This window comes from Phyllobates terribilis, unplaced genomic scaffold (genome assembly GCF_046119375.1).
Source record: "Phyllobates terribilis strain yellow unplaced genomic scaffold, ASM4611937v1 Scaffold_7__3_contigs__length_470593459, whole genome shotgun sequence".
Taxonomy (NCBI): Eukaryota; Metazoa; Chordata; class Amphibia; order Anura; family Dendrobatidae; genus Phyllobates; species Phyllobates terribilis.
This window is the reverse complement of record NW_027362767.1, coordinates 127,334,713-127,353,096: the sequence shown is the minus strand read 5'-3', so window position 1 is coordinate 127,353,096 and position 18,384 is coordinate 127,334,713. Positions and strand designations below refer to the sequence as shown.

General features: G+C 46.8%; 1 protein-coding gene across 1 annotated transcript in view; it reads left to right on the top strand.

Annotated features, from left to right (window-relative positions):
- Positions 1-1,739: 1,739 nt before the first annotated feature.
- SPINT1 (serine peptidase inhibitor, Kunitz type 1) overlaps positions 1,740-18,384 on the top strand; it is a 60,679-nt gene continuing 44,034 nt past the window's right edge. Inside the window, exon 1 of the mRNA XM_073639122.1 lies at positions 1,740-2,576. Coding sequence (XP_073495223.1) covers positions 2,180-2,576 — 397 coding nt within the window. The 5' untranslated portion in view covers positions 1,740-2,179. The remainder of the gene's footprint in view (positions 2,577-18,384) is intronic.

The window sequence follows — 18,384 nt, the reverse complement described above, 5'->3', positions numbered from 1 at the left end:
GGGAAGGGCGCTTATATGACCAAGCTAAAATGGGGTACACAAGTCCCTAGCGTTGGGACCTACAACTAACTCACAAATTTTGAAGTGAATATTGTCATAGATTCCCCCCCAGCATTGCAAAGGGTGAATTCTGCAGTGAAAATTCACCAAAACATCTGGCGTGCTGCAGATAAATAATCTGCACTGCAAGTCAATTTACGTGCTGATATTTTTCCACAGCGAGTTGATGAGAATCGTTAAAATCTCATCCACTGTGTTGAAACTGTATACCAGGTAGCAAATCCACCGAATTTCTGCTACGTGTAAGTGTACCCTAATAAGGGCTCATTTAGAAGTCAGTGATTCATATAGCATGCAAAAAAAAGTATTGATTTTTATCAGCGTTTTTGATCAGATTTTCATCATTTTTTGGTCAGTGTTGCAGTCTTTACCATTACAGTTTCATCAGTTTTTGGTCAGTGTTGCAGTCTTTACCATTACAGTTTCATCAGTTTTTGGTCAGTGTTGCAGTCTCTTTACCATTACAGTTTCATCAGTTTTTGGTCAGTGTTGCAGTCTCTTTACCATTACAGTTTCATCAGTTTTTGGTCAGTGTTGCAGTCTTTACCATTACAGTTTCATCAGTTTTTGGTCAGTGTTGCAGTCTCTACCATTACAGTTTCATCAGTTTTTCTCGTATGCAAATGAAAAAATTATGGAGGTGTTTCAAGCTTAAAAACGGACAGTACACAGATGGCATCCAAGTGCTCCCTGATTTTTTTCATGGACCAATAGATTTGCATTGGTGAGTTTCATCCTTGACTGAGGTCAAAAATTTGGAATATCTCTGTGATTTTGTGCCACCTACTCAGTCCACAAAAACCACACTGACCCATATTTTTCACTAGTGGTTGTTCAGATGAACGATTTTTCTCTTGGCCCGACTGTGAGGAAAAAAAACTGCCAGCATGCACTACTTTCTTGGGTATATCAGATGAGACGCACCCATTCAAGACAATTGGTGCGTAAAAAAAAAAAATCGGATCCCGCATAGAACATCCATTTGACATCTGATTTTTACTGATACATTTCTTTTATAAACCGAGGGAACTGTATTTGATCTTGTACATTTTTTAACATAGATGTATGAAAACGGATCACACATGGACATCACACAGATGTAAGAAATGGACACACTGATGAGAGTTGAAAAAAAAAAAATGAAACTTGGACGATTTTTCTCATTCTACTATATGGACCTACGTCTGCCATTGATATCCCAATACGACGACATTTTGTATTTTTTCCATTTGGTAATATAGAAAAATGTGGACACTTTCCAGTATGGTTGAGGCAAAGGGAACATCACGCGACACCATATATTTGGATAATGAAAGTTTATGGGCAACCACAAATATTGCGTACTGGTACACCGCCTGTAATAATAAGGATGTCTTTACAACCACCGCAGCAGTATATATATATTTTTTATTACCTCCCCGTAACAAATGGTTAACCCCTCCAGCAGCACTCATGCCCTTGCAAAACATTAACCTCTTCTGCAGCAGATATACTACCCCCAGTCTAATAGCCAAGCCCCTCGTCGCTACAGCCCTAGACATATCCTAGCAGTTCTCCCTTCAGGACAAGCGATGACTTAGGAGGAAGGCGCAGCCAGGTGACCACATTACAACACTAAAAAGGAAAGCATTCTCTTCCCCTGCCCCTTCCTCCTCTGACTCAGGTATGGGGTGGGGGAGGGGACGGGACTCAGGTGTACAGTTTCACTTCCTGGCTCCTTACACTTTATCTACCTGTCTGGCAGGTGAGGGGTTAAAGGTGGATACCTGGTGATAGGGAACACCCATTTCAGTTTCATCTGAAACCTACAGGAGGACACATGAAAAGGGGTGACGACCTGCTTTTTTTGGGGGGGATATATCAAAGGAAAAAAACTAAAATAGAACGTTAACGCTTCACCTGGAAATCTATTGTGGCCATAGTGTGTTGTCGTAGGGAAGAAGCTCGTGACTCCAGAGACGCCTCATTACTTGGAAACCTATGGACGTAACACGGTAAGGAACCTGAATAGGGGGATATGTGCCCCTCACGTTTCCTGCACTAGACCCGAATCCAAGACTCAACTCTTTAGAAGTCATAGTCTCCAGTCTTCGTCACTCGGTGGTTGTTTGACCTCAGGATGCGCCTCCTGGTCACTATTGCCGCCATGGTGGCGTCTATCTGGCTGGTTTGCTCTGAGCTCCAAGGACAGAGCTGCTTGGACAATTTTACCAATATGCCCAATTTCGTGCTGGATCTGAACGACTCTGTGAGCAGCGGAGCCATGTTCCTCTCTTCACCTGCATTGAACCGGGTCAGGGACTGCCTGTCCGCTTGCTGCAGGTCACCTTCTTGTAATGTGGCGCTGGTGGACCGAGACCACCAACACGATGACCTCATCCACTCTTGTTTCCTCCTCAACTGCGTCTACAAGCAGGAGTTTGTGTGCAAGTTCGTCAGAAAGGAGGGATTCAGCAATTACGTCACGTTGGACGTCAGCAAGAAATACCTGCAGCATCGCTGGGAAGAGCAGGAAGGTGAGCACTTTTTATTTTTTTTAGTTTAGGTAATAATAACTTTATTCATTCAGACTTGTCCTTTTAATGAATTTTTGTAGAGAATCCTTGGAAAAAAATTGTAATGGTGCAACACTTAATGTTTAGAGAAACAACACTATCCACCAAAATATGTAAATTTAAATGTGTATATATTTTTAAAAAAAAAAGTAAACCAAAATACTCCCAAAACATTGTGTAGTGCATTACAGCTATCATCTAGCCGGTGGTATGTATGTATGTATGTATGTATGTATGTATGAAATCAGCCTCAGGGAAAAACTTTTTTTTTTCAGATTTTGGCACAGAATCCATAGAAATGTCTGCCCAACGTAAAAATGGTGTTCACGTGGCGCTCGCGTTAGCATTGAGCTACTCCGTGTATGTTCTGACAACAAGTCTGTGGCAGAAACCTGAAGTTGTCAGATTTGTGATGTGGATTCCAGACCAAATACAAGTCAAATTATCTTCCAATGTGTTTTTGCAAACAAATTGAGGCCATTCATCAAGACTGGCAGCAAATTTTGATCGAAGATGAGGAACATGCCTAATGATCAATTTGGCGCTTCTTTCACCTGCAGCCAGAAATGTCATTCTGGAGTACGTTTCTATCATGTGTCACTTTTGTGGCTTAAACTATGATGACTTTATTGTCCGTGTACCCTCCCCTTTAAAGTTCCGCTTACTTTGCAAAAAGTTGGCGATGCTAAAAGTTTGAAAACTTTTTGAGTAGCTATGAGTTGCACAAAAAAAATTGAGGAACTTCAAACAATTCTATGCCAGAATTCTGGTGCAAACTGTTTGAATCGGCCCCACTATGTATTTACTGCTGGCTTTAGACAGGATTTTTTTTTTCCCCCACCCAAAATTCCACAGCCCAAATATCTAAGTCAACTGGCAAATAACTTTTCTTTTTTGAAAGAGAAGGGGTGTCTTGCAACGTGCACACTGTCAGGATTTCCCCTGTATTCCCGTGCGGGTGATGACCACAAGTATGTGAGTTGCATAGTTACGGATCAAATAAACATCTGCCGCTTCTCTCCATAAAGCACCGAGATATGCACAGGAGAGTCTAGTTGGCATGTGACCACAAATATGCAAATCGCATACTTTTAATCACAATCCAGCCTCATCACGGGAATCCTGACAGTGTGCACGTCACACATACAGTCATGATTTGGCAACCTGCCGTCACATAGTGACTACAGGCTTTGCTGCTTGGCTCTGAAAAGTGGGCATATTCCTTACATACCCTAGATCTTTCTCTCCTGACCCTCCCCCATTCACATGAATGCTCAACGCACCTCAGAGTTCATGTGTTCTCGGGATTAGATACATTAGGTATTTGATCTCAGGCTGCACAATATTTCTACCCCCCGGCATGAATTCTTGGGGTGGCAGTTCCTGGGGGAGGACAAGTGTCCCCCATAAACATTAAATGGTTGGTCGATTCTGACGGGATCAGCTGACTAAGGCCTCATTCAGATGTCAACTTTACTCTTGCATGTGAGATCCATGTTTTTTACAGATAGACCATCATAGGTACGAGTGCTATGGGGGTATGTATGTGTGTATACAGAGATATGTTTGATTTGAGTGTCAGATCAAAATCTGTAATGTAAGTCTATGGATCTGTGAAAAAATCTGATTGTACTCTGATGCCATCCGAGTGCTTTCCGATTTTTCACGAAATTTGGTCTATTTTTCTCACACGTGAAAAATAACTGGCGTGTGAATGAGGCCTAATCTATATGGTCCGTTTTTATATTTCTCCTTGATCCACTTCTGGATTTTGATAGCATTTTTTGTTGGCAAAAGCCATTGCAGTTTTCCTGTGTGAGAAAACTCCTTCACTCATCCAGTACAAATGATGTAATAATTGATTGTACTGACAAAAATGACGTTTATGAACGAAATGAAAATTTGATTTATGAAAATCGCCTACAAGAAAACTGGCGTTGTCCATAGCAACCAATCACGGTGCAGCTTTCAGTCGAACCAGAGCGGTTTAAGAAATAAAAGCAGAGCTCTGATTGGTTGCTATGGGCAACAAATAGCTTTAATGAGGCCTATTGTGTACTACTTGGTCACTAAATCAAGGTGGGCTGGGTACAGTTATTTTGCACCTAAACAGTTTATTGTTGTGCAATATTGTATATCATTTTCTATATATTTTTTTTTTTTTTTTTTTTTTTTTTTTTTTAAACCCTCTGGTTGACCCTAAAATCGGAATACTTATCACCTGACCATTTGCAGTGCAAATGTAGCGCCCTGAGGGTTCGGTTGCTGCAGAGGTATTGCAACTCACCCAGAGGTGTGATATTTCACTTCCAGGTAAGGATGGAGTGTGGATCAGGACCCTAACACCCAAATGCACTACACCACATTTCCAGGGGACAGGGCGACAATGCTCCCGGGTGTGAGCACAACTGTCCCTGTCCCTGGCTGGAGTGGGGGGAGGGAACACCTAGAAAGGGGGAACCTGGTAGTGTGTGGGTGGGGAGAGTAGATCCCGGGTGCACTGTATAGAGGAGTATATATGGTGGGCACCATCTTAGGTCAGGAGAGAAAGTAGAGAGAGCAGAGAGAGAAGGAGGCGGGGAGCAGAGGCTCTGCACGTGCTCTGCTCCGCAGGCAGGCCAAGTCTCAAGGCCTGTGTAGCACCCTGAGGATTCGGCTGCTACAGGGGTATTGCACCTCAACCCAGAGGTGTGATATTCCACTCCCGGGTAAGGATGGAGTGTGGACCTGAGCTCGGTAGGCTGCATGCACTACACACATCCCATTTCCGAGGAACAGACCAACGGTACTCCCACTTAGAAATGTGCAGGTACGACCGAGTCTGTTCCTGGCTGGAGTGGGAGGGGGGTGGTACATCCCAGTAGTGTAGGGGCAGATAGGGGGAGCAGCCTGGGTAAAGATAGGAGCTCATTGGGTGCTGGTCACCTGAGCTCACACATAGAGGGAGTATTTAAGGTGGGCACCATCAAAGATCAGGGTCAGTCTGTCAGAGTAAGAAGCAGAGGTCCAGATGAGCCTGCAGAAAGAGAGTGGAGCAGAGAAGGAAAGACCCAGAGAGGGAAAAAGAAAGGACTCTGAGAACCCAAATTCAATCCCCGGGTGAAGAGTCGGCAATAGGGTACCGGATCCCAAACTGGTGGGGGCAAAAGCACACCCTAGCCAGAGACCGGAGGCCGTGGGCAGCGTCTGCCACGGCCACCCACCACATCCACCCCGAAGGCAAACCACGTGGAGGGTCAGGGAACCCAAGGCCAAGGGTCTCCCAACAGAAGGCCCGAGGGAGCTGGACCTAGGTGGATCACTAGTGGGGACGGCCAGAGGAAAGGACAGAAGGAGAGCTCAGGGTCACGCTCCGGACTTGTTTGGGGGTTTGCTGAATCCAGGACCTGGTGGACGCAGCACGGCTCGGGTGGTCACTTGAAGCTGGAGTGACCGGAACATCAGCAGTGAGTAAATACCCTAAACTGCACAACCCGACTCTGTCTTCATTTAACATCTATGCTGCACCACCACAACCCCCATCCTCTGCACCTGACCCCCTGAGGCTATACCCCACCCGTTGGGGGTTATACTACCAAAAGCTGCACCAACACCATCAGCCTCAGCGGACCCTGCTGCAGCGGCGGCCATAGTGACCGCAATACAACGGGTGGCGTAGTCGACATAAAGAACTTTATAACATCTGTAGGACTGCCACATACTCTGAGCTTGACACCCTGGGCACGGACCGGGTCACAGCCACTCGGAGACTACAACCCCCATCTGATCTGGCTCCGGGTATTCCCCTAAAGAATATGGCCCAGGGGGCGCGTCACCTGAGCCTGTAGGGAGGAAACAGAAGGAGAAGGAAGGAAGAAGACTGAAGGGACCCCAGGGGTGCGGACCGGCCAGCCGCCACCGCACGCCCGCCGCTACCAGAGTAGGGGGGTCAGGCCAAGAAAAGGGAACCGGATCCCTCATTTAGTGGAGGAGAGCAACTACCCTCAGCTAGTAACTGGAGGCCGTGGCATTGCACGTGCACGGCCCCTCACTACACCCGTTAGGAAGGCACCATATAGGACCCAGGGAAACGGAACATACGTTTGCCCGCCAAGGCCCAAGGCAGCTGGACAGAAACGTGGTCACTTGTGGGGTACGACAGGCCAGAGAAAGGACGCACGAAGAGGGTCCTGAAAAGCACTCCAAAGGTACCTGGGAGTTGGCCGAGCCCCTCACCTGGTGAGCACAGCACGACGTGGGCAGCCATCATCTGCAGAAGTGGCTTGGAGTGTAAAACTGTGAGTAAAGACCCTGGACTGCATTACTGGACTCTGAGTCATTACTGTTGCTCCCGCGCACCATCACCCCCATCATCTGCACTCACTGCCCTGAGGCTATACTCCTCCCGTGGGGAGTTATACTACCCTCTGCTGCGCACACCACACCAGCCTCAGCGGTCTGCCACGCAACGGCGGTTCTCAGTGACCGCAATCCACGGGTGGTGTAGTCGGACATTTAATCACATTTTGACCACCCTGAGCCACGGGACCGGGTCACCGCCATGGTGACTACAACCCCCAGCATCCGCAAAAGGGCCCGGTTCCGAATTGCCCATGCGCCCAGGGGGTGCGTCACAATCACACAAGGAAGCATGTGTTCTAAAATGGCCGCATGGCTCCATCCAGAGCAAATGCGACATGCCATATGTGACGCTCTCAGCCCTCCCTGGGAAATGGGGATTACTCGGAGCCGGGTCAGTGTAGGTGTCTCGGGGTTGCAGTCGTTGCCCGGACCTGGTCCGTGCCCAGGGCGGTCATATAAAGAATATAAGGGCTTTCAATTAAGAGTGGTATTTTCCGACTACACCACCTACGGTTTCCGGTGATGGACACCAGCGCTGGCTTCAGTCCTCTGAGGCCGGTGTTACAGGCAGCTTAGATGGGACGGCTCCCCGCAGGCAGAGCAGGCCTCGGGGCAGTGCGAGGAAGGATGGTGGGTGCAGTGCCGGGCAGTAAATAACAAGCTGAGACGGTGTATGAAGTCATCCGGGGTTTTTACTCACATTCAGGTGAACTTTAGCCGCAAAGCTTCCCTCTGCTCCTCGCGGCGTGCTGCGGCCACCAGGAAGGGAGTCCAGCCCTTTCCAGGTAGATCAAGAGCACCTGTCGAGACCCCTCTGGTGTGTGTTCCTCTCCTTGGTGAGTTCTCCCACTAAGTCTTCTCCTGACTGTATGTGTGGTTAGAACGAGGTGTAAGGCCGGGTCCCACTGGATAAACGCAGGTAGAGAGATACAGGTGGCGTATGCCGCTCCGTCCATATCCCTCCTGGGATCCACTAAGCCTCTGGGCTTTTCTGACTGAGACGTGAAGTAACAAAGTCAGATATCGGTGGCCGGTCACCCCTCTTGCAGCAGGAATCCCTCTGACTAGGCCAGAATAAGAAATAAAGGTGGCGTAGGCCGCTCCGTCCATATCCGCTGGGATCCTTTTGCCTGTGGAGCTTGTCTCCTCTGCTCCCCTCCAGGCCTTCTTAGGTCTGGACCTTGACCAGGTAGAGACAGTGGTTAACTCAGACCCCCTCCTCGCCTGAAGGCCAGAGAACGAGGATCGTGTATCTTCAGTCGGATGAGGCCTATTGCTGGACTCTGGTGGGTGACCACAATCAGAGACGAAGATCACAATCAAAGACCTTGAACCTAAGATGGCCGTAGATTAAATATGAATTAGTAAGTGTTACCTAAAAGTGTGCTCTCCACCCTCACCCACTACATGGTTTCCCCCTATCTTTGGTCCCCCCCCATCTCCTCTATCCCGGGCCGGGGCAGCAACCTGGTGCATTTAGGCCCCCTACAGGACAGGAGTGGTGTAGTGTTGAATGGTGAAGTGGTGTCCTGAGAAATGCTCCATCCTTACCTGGAAGAGGAGATACCACACCTCTACTGAGGTGCAGTCCCCCTGTGACGACTGAACCCTCAGGGGCGCCACACATATCTGAGAGGTTGCCCAATGTAGATGACTCGCCCAGGGGGATATAGGGGACTCGGTACCCGGGCCTTGACCTTCTGTTGGATGTCATGGCAGTCGGCTCCCAGGCCCGTACCCTGGGGTCACTCATTAAAAGGGGTTTGTTACTTGATGAGATGAATAACAGTTTTGTCTCATGATGCCACCTGTGGTTCCCGGTAAGGAGTACCAGCGCTGCTGCAGACCCCTGGAGGAGATGTTAGGGCAGTTGGGTTGGTGCGGCTCTCCACAGGCAGAGCACAGCTCCAGGGCAGAGTAGGTGCAGATGGTGATGCTGGGCGTTGTAGTGCAGGAGCGATAGCGTGGTAGAAATAACTGACAAACAGTGGGGTGCAGTCATCAGAGTTTATTTACAGTTATTTAGGTTCCTCAGGTAGCACTAGATAGCTGACAGTCTCCCATGTCGCGCTGCGTTCACCAGGCAGAGGTTCAGCACTCCCTCAAATATCTCAAGAGCACTTAACGGGACCCCTCTCTGTATGTTCCTTTCTTAGCCGACTTCCCGAGCTGGGTCTCTCCCTCCTGCCCTGCGCCTCGCCACACAAAGTCCCGATCAGGTACCTTGAGATCCCTCTGGGCAACTTGAAGTTCCCGGACCTTGCTGGGTGCCCTTCTCGGCGGCTTAGGTGCGGATGTGGCAACTGCACCTTGAAAGTGCAGAAGCCTTCGGTTTTCTAGCTGAGACTTAAAGTAACTTAAAGTAACTCGGCTAGTCCAGGGACCGGTTCCCTTCTTGCGGCCTGATCCCTCTGATGCCTGGCAGATTCGGGCGTACGGGTGCCGTCCTGCACTCACCGTACCCCCTGGGATCCCTTCTGTTACTGGAGCCTTCCTCCCTTGCTCCCACTCCTTTCAACCTTGGGCATGACAGGCTGAGTCTGCCTCCCGAGCAGAGCTCCTGCAGAGCCCCTGCTCCTTTCACTTCTTCTCCTCTCTTACTGACTGAACTCACTCTCTAAGATGGCTTCTCTTTTTATATATATATTCTTTAAGTGCTCCCCTGTTCTGTGTCCTCCACCCACACCCACTACTTGGTTCCCCCTCACTTTTTGTTCCCCCTTCTCCAGCCAGGGACGGGGCAGCAGAAGAAGTGCATAATGCACCTCTAGCCGGCCTGGAGTAGTGTAGTGTTGAGTGCGGGTGTTGGGATCCCGGGCAGCACTCCATCTTTACCTGAGAGAAGGAGATGTCACACCTCTGCGTGAGGTGCAGTACCTCTGTGGCGACTGAACCCTCAGGGGCGCCACATAGACAACCCCTACAGCGATTTGTTGACTGCTGTGAGAACGGTTACCCTATGTAAGCTCCCTTGTTTACCTGTAGTTAAGGGTTTGTCTCATGATCGTAAATGGGTAAAACTGCCATGTGCTCGTAAAACAATCAACTTTGCGCTTTATTAAAGATCCTCTTCAAGAGCAGGGATTTTTCACTTTTACTGCTTATTGCCTAGGAGACCGCTCACTACTGCAGTTAGTGGTGGCCGGTCTCCTAGGCAATGACTGCAGCACTTAGACTCTTTGCAATAGAGCTTGTAATAGCATGTCACTGGGATATGGAGTCACTTTATGATAGGAGGACATCTGACCATCTGTCATGGGAATAAAGGACCAGCAGCGCTGCAATTCCTTCACTACTTTTCTTTCAAGAATGGGTGCTGGGTACCGCTTTGCAGGAAAATTACAGATGGGATTTTCATTCTCTTGGTCAGCGAAACCCAAAAGACCGGACCACCACTGATCATAAAGTGATGACATTTTCTAGCTATGTGCCATCACTCTGAGATGGGAATGCCCATATTAAGATGGGACTTGGCCAAGGCCATCAATCCCTTCAGATGAAATATTGCACAACAGCCATTCAAGGCAGAACACATGACGATTTAACTGTGTGATTAGAACGCAGCTCTTAGGACGCAGTGAATATACGCTGTGTCCAAAGCGCAGCTACTTCCTGATCGTGGGAACATATCCGAAGGCCTCTTGCACACGACTGTGTGTGTGTTTTTTTTTTCCCGTTTATGAGAAAATCTATCAGCGTTTCACTGATCGTCGAAGGTGGGGTGTGTATATATATATATATATATATATATATATATATATATATATATATATATATATATATATATATATATATATATATATATATATATATATATATATATATGGACCACTTGATCAGCAAAAAAAAAAATCACTGATGTATGAACAACCCCAAAGACTGTCAAAGGTATGAGTGCTATCCGTGAAAAAAAACAAAACAGATGGCACTCGTATGTGAAAAACTGACATGTGAAAGAGCCCTTAAGTGTTTGAAGACAGGACTTTTCTTATCTGATACCACAGCAAGTTGTGGCTTAGTATTATCTCTGCTTACTTTTCTCCGAAATTGCAGGGGTAAAAAAAAAGTTTTCAGGTTGTTTTTGTGCTTAAATATTTTGCCAATTTCACAAGTTATGATTAACTATGAATAAGAACCAATAACAAGTTTTACTAGGGTATATTCACATGTAGGAGAATAATTGTAGACTTTTCTGTGCCTGATGACTGTATCCTATACATGTAACTCTGGATGTTTCTGCATCTTGTGCATGGATGTTTTTTTTTTATGCTTCTACATTTATAATAGGATAGACTCCCTTTAGATCAGCGATGTCAAACTTAAACACACAGAAGGCCAAAATGAAAAGCTTGGACAAAGTCGCAGGCCAACCAGTATACAGAATATTGGGCGCCCCCCCCCCCCCCCCCCATAGTCCTCCATACAGAAAAATGGGCGCCCCACATAGGGGTGACGTTTCTGGTGTTGTGGACCAAATATAACCACCCTGTGGGCCAGATTTGGCCTACGGGCCAGAGTTTGACACATATACTTTAAAACAAGAACTAGGAGCCAAAGTTTGCTCTAAAGTTACCCTTTTGTGAACCAGAACATTGATTAACATTTGTCCGTGTCGAGAACACTCCACTGATCGTAGCCTTTACGCTGCTGTTGCCGCGGTCTTGGAGTGATTGTACAGTAACTATCTATCTCCTGGAGTAAACCTGTGTCCCTAACTATCGCCTACCACCAGTCTGGACTTGGCCAGTTTTCTGTATGTACATAAAAAGAAAAATATTACCAATGTAGGAATCACTCTTCTGTGTGACTCAGATAAGGTGGGGTGGTGGAGGCCTCGGGTGTAACGCTTCACTTCCTGGCTCCTCATTTTTGTCACATGCTTTGGATGTGTTCTGTGTACTTAGGTGGCAGATAAAGGGTTTAAAGTGGGTTTGGGCCTAATACAGATCACCATTTGCAGGCTCATGTGAAGTCTTAAGAGGACATCAAACAGGTGGGGTGACAGCTGCCACCTCAAAGCTTCATCATGGACCTCCTATTATACCAATGCTTTAAGGTTATCTCAAAGTCTTCCCAAATAAAGTTCCTGCAATCCTGAAGCTGCATTACACGAAGACATGTCCCAATACCTCTATCCATCATTGTATTCAGGTGTGTCTCTATCATCTCTCGCAAACTTTTGGGTTCACAATTTTTTTCCCTCAAATCCAATGACTGATTCTTATCCCATGATTTTAAAAAAAATCTACTTTTAACAATCATGTGTGGATTTTGCACAAGCGCGCATGAAATTTAGGTACAAGCAGGATGATCAAGAAAAATCTTTATTGTAGCTAAAAATGTACACAATATTATACATAAAAAAATTACTGAACATTCATTCTGTAACTTTATTAAAAATTAATTCTTGCGCCTTTTCCCTTTCTCTTCAAAGCTTTTCTTTTAGAAAAGCCCTGAGGATCTTCTCTGTGAAGCATCCAGAAGTTGTCCCCTATAAGGTTCACGTTCCATCTCCCTGATATCTTGATGAAATCTTTTTCCTTGCTCTTTGCTAATGACTCGCCCAGGGGGATATGGGGACTCGGTACCCGGGCCTTTACCTGGTTTGGGGATGTCGCGGTGGTTGGCTCCTGGGGTCACTCTTAAAAAAGGGGATTGGAATTTGGATAAAATTAAAAACAGTTTGTGAAGCCACCTGTGGTACCTGGTAATGATTACCAGCGCTGCTTCAGACCTCCAGGGGGTCTTGGGATGGCAGCTGAGGTGTTTCTGCTCCCCACAGGTGAAGCGGGCCCCCAAGGCAGGGATGGTGTGAAGGAATGCAGGAGAGAGGGGACCCAGCCGGGTCAGAGGAAGAACAGAACCGCACACTGGGGTTCGCTTCAGTACCTTTACTGATGATGGTAGTCAGGTACTGTCTGGGGTACTTGTAGGTGGTGTGCACTACTGGACTTGCTCCCCAGTGAGCGGGTGTAAGGCCTCCTTGTCTGCATCTTCCTGTATCTCTCCCTGGAGCTTCTGACCTGCCTGGAACAGGGTCTAGCTTTCTTGATGCTTCTCTCACCCGTCTACTTGGCGGCGAGGGCTTTCCCCTGGTTACCACTATCTCTGGACGCTGGGGGCCTTCCTGGTACCTAGTCCTCTGAATGTGCAGTATTCACGGGTGGACCGAGGGATATAAAATCCTCCTTGATATGCCAGATTCCCTACTGGTCATAGAGATCCCAATAGGCACGTGCCCGGCTTGCGTCTGGGACGAACCTTCTATGGTCCCTCTGTCCCAGATGACTCTTCTCCTCTCCTCGGTCTTCTGGCCCACTCTAGGCCCTCACTGGCCAGACTAGCCCACAGCTTGGGGCCTAGCCTGGCCTTCAGCCACACAGACTGCAGCTTGCACTCTCTGGTTCCTCTCTGTCTGGAAGTTGACTGAGAACTCCACTAAACTGCACTGAGAGCTCCCCAGCTAAACTCCACCCCCCAGTATATATATACACCTGACAGGGCTCCATCTAGTGGACTTGGGTGGAGATGTCTGCATGTATTGAGACCACTGGGGAGAATCCGTCTGTGCAAAACCCAGGAGTAATGTGACAGCTTGCAGCTGCAGGGCGTCATATTAACAGCACCAAAGTTTTCAGGGAAGTAGTCCAAATGGGAATGTTAAAAAAATGTAACTTCAAATTCATCAGACAACCCAAGGCTTTGAAACGTTTCAGCATGTTCTCAAAAATGGACTTAATTTTTGGATCTTTGTTACCTAGAAATTTCTTCACAACTTAAGAGTATCCCACACACTCTCTTCTCAACCGCTTTCATTTTTTGTTTCGAACAAGTCTTCCTTCATGCGTTTCCAATATCCGGACGCACAAAAAATGCTTTCCTTCAGTTTTGGTTCGGACAGTCCCTGGAACTTAATATACAGGTTCTTAAAAGTCTCTCCTTCTTTCGGTAGAGCTTTCACAAACTGCTTGATCAATCCAAGTGTGGCGCCCCTGAGGGTCCAGTTCCCACAGCGGTACTGCATCTCATCCAGAGGTGTGGTACCCCACTCAAGTAAGGAGGGAGTACTACCTGGGACCCACACACCTACATCCAACACTACACTATTCCAGTCCAGCAGGAGGGGCAAGATGCACTTGGTCACTGCTGAGCCCTGTCCCTGGCTGGAAGAAGGGGAATCATGTAGTTGGTGTGGGTGGAGGAAGAAGTTCAGTGGAGCACAGAGGGTAAGAGTATAAAAAGGAGGGTAGAAAGATCTAGAAGGTGGTTCAGAGGAGAGAGAGTTGGGAGCTCAGGAGGAGCTTGGCTCAGGAGAGCAAGGAAGGAGTGAGAGAGGAGTCGGGCCCAGTCAGTGAGGTCCAGGAGGAGCAAAGTGAGAAAAGAAGACAGGAGCAGTGAGGAGGGCTCAAGAGAGACAGAAGAGATCCCAGGGCCACGGCAAGTGCAGAATGCATTCATGCTGACGTGGAGGGATCAGGCCGCAGTAGGGGACCGGCCCCAGCCTAGTGGAGTACTTTAGGTCTCAGCTAGCAAACCGGAGGTTGCAGCTTTTCAGATGCTGTAGCCACACCTAATCGCCGAAAAGGTGGCCATAGAGGACGAAGGGGACAAAGAGGACGTCGCCCGACAAGGCCTGTGGCCACTGGCTTGGGACACTGGGTGTGAGGCGCAGGGCGGGAGGGCGAGAGCCAGTGCAGAGAGACGACCTGGAGAGGTACACAGACAGGGGTCCCGTTCAAGTGCTTCCAAGATACCTGAGAGTTGGCTGGATCACTTCCCTGGAGGACACAGCATGACGTGGGTGGTTATAACCTGGCCATTGTAACTTGGAGCAGCTTAACAACTGTAAGTAAAGCCTGAAGACTGCACCCCACTGTGTCCTTCATTAATTACTGCGTCACCAGCTCTGGCACTACACTGTCCCTGCCGACATCTACCTTTAAAAATCACCATATACTGCCCTGGAGCTTATCTCTGCTCGTGGAGAGCAGAATCCGCTCCAGTGGATCTGCACCACAGCGGCGGCCCCATATAGCCGCATACCACAGGTGGCATCACGAACATTATCCAAAAAACTTTATTCCCCTTTTTCTTTAATGTTGACCGCCCGGGGCCACGGACCAGGTCACTGCCGCTGTGACTACCCCAGAAAAGGACCTGCCCGGCTACCGAGTAAACCACGGCCCCAGGGGGCACGTCACAAGCTTAATGAGGAGTGGTGGCAGGAGAACTTTATTGGCATCAACTAAACTTTCCACAACTATATTTTTGAGTCCAGGTTTCAAAGATGTTCTCGTTGGCCAACTTTTTTGGCTCCAGTGATGAGTCTTATCCCGGCTGTCCCATTCACACAGAAAGCATGGGTACTTTGTGTATCCTCCTTGCTGCCCAAGGAGCAAAGAGAATTTTCAGGTGACCACATATTGAGCATCCTTGATCCTCAGTTGTTTTTGAGAATGAAGTCTAAATTATCATAGCTTTCCTTCAGTTGCATAGAATGCCCTTTGGGCACTGAAGCATACATTGTGCAATAGCACAGCTTTCAGATTTTTTTTGGATGACTCAATAAAGAGTCTCCATTCGCTCACATTGTACTCAATGTTAAAAACTTTTCCATGGAACATCACTGCAATACAGTAGAGAACTGTCTTGCGAAAAGTATGGAAGGAATTTCTTTTGTCTGCTTCTGTACCATGAAAAACAGGTACCAGGAGCTAGAAGGCTCTTTTCCTTTTTAGTCTAGAGCCTAAAAGTTCTGCAGAATGTTTAGGAAGGTGCAAGTCCCTGACTAAATTTAATTTGAGCTGTGTAAAAAGCAGTGGCTCGTTAGGACCAAGGTGAAAATCTTCATCAGAATCCTGCTCTTCATGTTCTGAATCAGGGGTATCTTCCAAGTTTCTCCGGAGATGAAGGGACAGGTATTCCTGGACCGTGAGGCCCAGGGTGAATTGCTGATGGGAGGTAGGGGTATATAATTTCCTTGTTATTTTTAAGGTTTAATCCCTCCACGTTACACCTACAAAAGTAGCAGTCATCACTATGACGTTGAGGTTCCCTCCAGATCATAGGCACGCCAAAACAAAAGCTTTCTTCCCTTTTTAGACCACTGTCGTAGTTCTTCTCCACAAACAGAACTCGCTACATGTGGAGCTCACAACTTGAACTGATCATCTAGTTTTACACCTAAGTATGCACAATACACTTTTCTAGCGAAGTCAGTAATGTTCCTTCGTTGTCTCTTCACTACAAAACAACCCCAAAAGTTGAACACCCCTTGTAGCCATTTCGATCATATTGTTGGAAACAAAATCTTAATCCACTAAATACTAAAAGGAATCATGCTAGACAGAACCACCACACTCTTATGACCTCTGTCTAAAAGAAAATCTGTCTTTGCTCCCCATAACAACCAATCACAGCGCAGCTTTCATTTCTTATACTGCTGATGTAAAATGAAAGATATGCTATGATTGGATGCTTTGGACACCGCCATGCTCTTTGGAAGCTGGGTTAAGAAAATCTTCTCTGCCCACAGCAGCCAATCGCAGCACAGCGTCCATTCACTTCTAACCAATCTAATGACACCAAAATCATCCATCAAAGGTCACGCAAAGGGGTCAAAGTGCGGTGCAAGAAAAAGTCTATGGAGTCAATGTTTGTGAAACTGTTGGGGGTGGAATTTTTTCGATTTTATTTTTACTGAGTTCAGCGATTTGAAAGCATAAAAAAAAATCAACTCTTATTTTTCAAATGATTTTACCCTTGCAAACCTGTGCAATGGCTCAATCTAAGGAGGGCTGGTTTTAGACCTTGTGGACCTGGGCAAAATTAGATGGGATCCCAAATGCTAAGGTATAGCATCATTACATGGAATCATTTATGGTGCATTTACATGAGTCAATTTCAGGCCATTTAATTTATAATTTCCCTTGATCAATAAAGTGTATAGTAAAATGACTTTAAGTTGGTCGTTTATTGGACTATTCACGTAGGCCGACGGACAGAGATGGGGTCAATCATTCTGTCTTCATGTGCAATATCATGTTAGCAGCGCATCACCGATCTACTGTCAATAAAAGATATATTTTTAGATTTTTTTAAATTTTTTTTTTTTTTATTATAAATATCAATCTTAGATTTTCTCAGAAATGATCCAGTCAAGTAACGATTGATTATTTTTTTTCTCCTTTTGTCGGGCAATTGCTGACGTTTTACATCGAGCTATAATTAGAAATGAGCATTCATATGAAGGCTTGTCTGAACTGCCGGCATTTTCTATGTAGATAAATGTCTATCCATCCTGTAATTTCAATAACTATCCATGAAGGAAGTACGTCAGAAGCGTAGCTAGAGGTTCAGCTCAGGGGGCGAAACATCGGAGTGGGCTCCTAACTACAACTACAGTGGTGCACCCTAATTATGGGTATAGGGGAACCTCAGTAGATGACCATGCTTAATGTACAGTACATCTCTATACAAAGACCAGAACTGAGATTACCGCCATACAGTGACACAGTGGTAGATACCAAAACCGTGCTCCTTAGTGCCTCACATACTAATGCCAGCTTTGTGCCCTCTAGATGGAGAAATTGCCCCCTATGATATATTAATGCACTAGAAAAGTGTTCACATTTTTCCCCTAGAAAAGGACAATGTCCCATGTACCAAGAGTGAAGTACATGTTCCCACAGGGAGGTGATTGGAGAAGACATTGGGTCAGGTGACAGCTGTGGCATAAATGTGTACTGTGTACCAAGTAGCTTATTTCATCCAGGACCTGCAGCCTAGTGGGAAACACCGTTGACCCCCTTTAGTGCCCAGTAGAGAGCGAGAAAGACACCTATTAGGTTGGGGATTCAGATAGTAGTCCCTTTAAAGTGCAGCTGTCCGCAGGATTGTTCTTTGTAAACTACATGTGGGCGCCATTACACTGAGTAAAATGATACCTTAGATGATGAAATCCGTCCTGTGATTCTTTTATAATCTTTATTTTCAGTTCTGCCATAATATGTATGTGCTCTCATTATGTATTCCTATCTGTGCCTTGTGACATGTCATTGTGCTTTGTCACCTGCCTACGGTTTTAAATATTGCCTGTGTAATTTCTGTTCAAAATTGAAAATTTACATCCCCAATATGGCCGCCGCGGCCCGCGCATGCGCAGTAGCATCTTTTGCCTGTTGAGATGCTACTGCGCACGCACGGACACCATTTTGCTTCAGGAAAAAGAATTTGGTTGCAGCAATATGGCGCCACGCATGAGCAGTAGAATCTCTTGCCGATTGAGAAATGCTACTGCGCAAGAAAGGGTGGCGGGGGCCATATTGCTGCAGGCAAATTTATTATTCCTCTAGCAAAATGGAGCCTGCACAGTAGCATTTCTCCATCACCGAGAGATGCTGCTGCTCAGGCGTGGCACCATATTGCT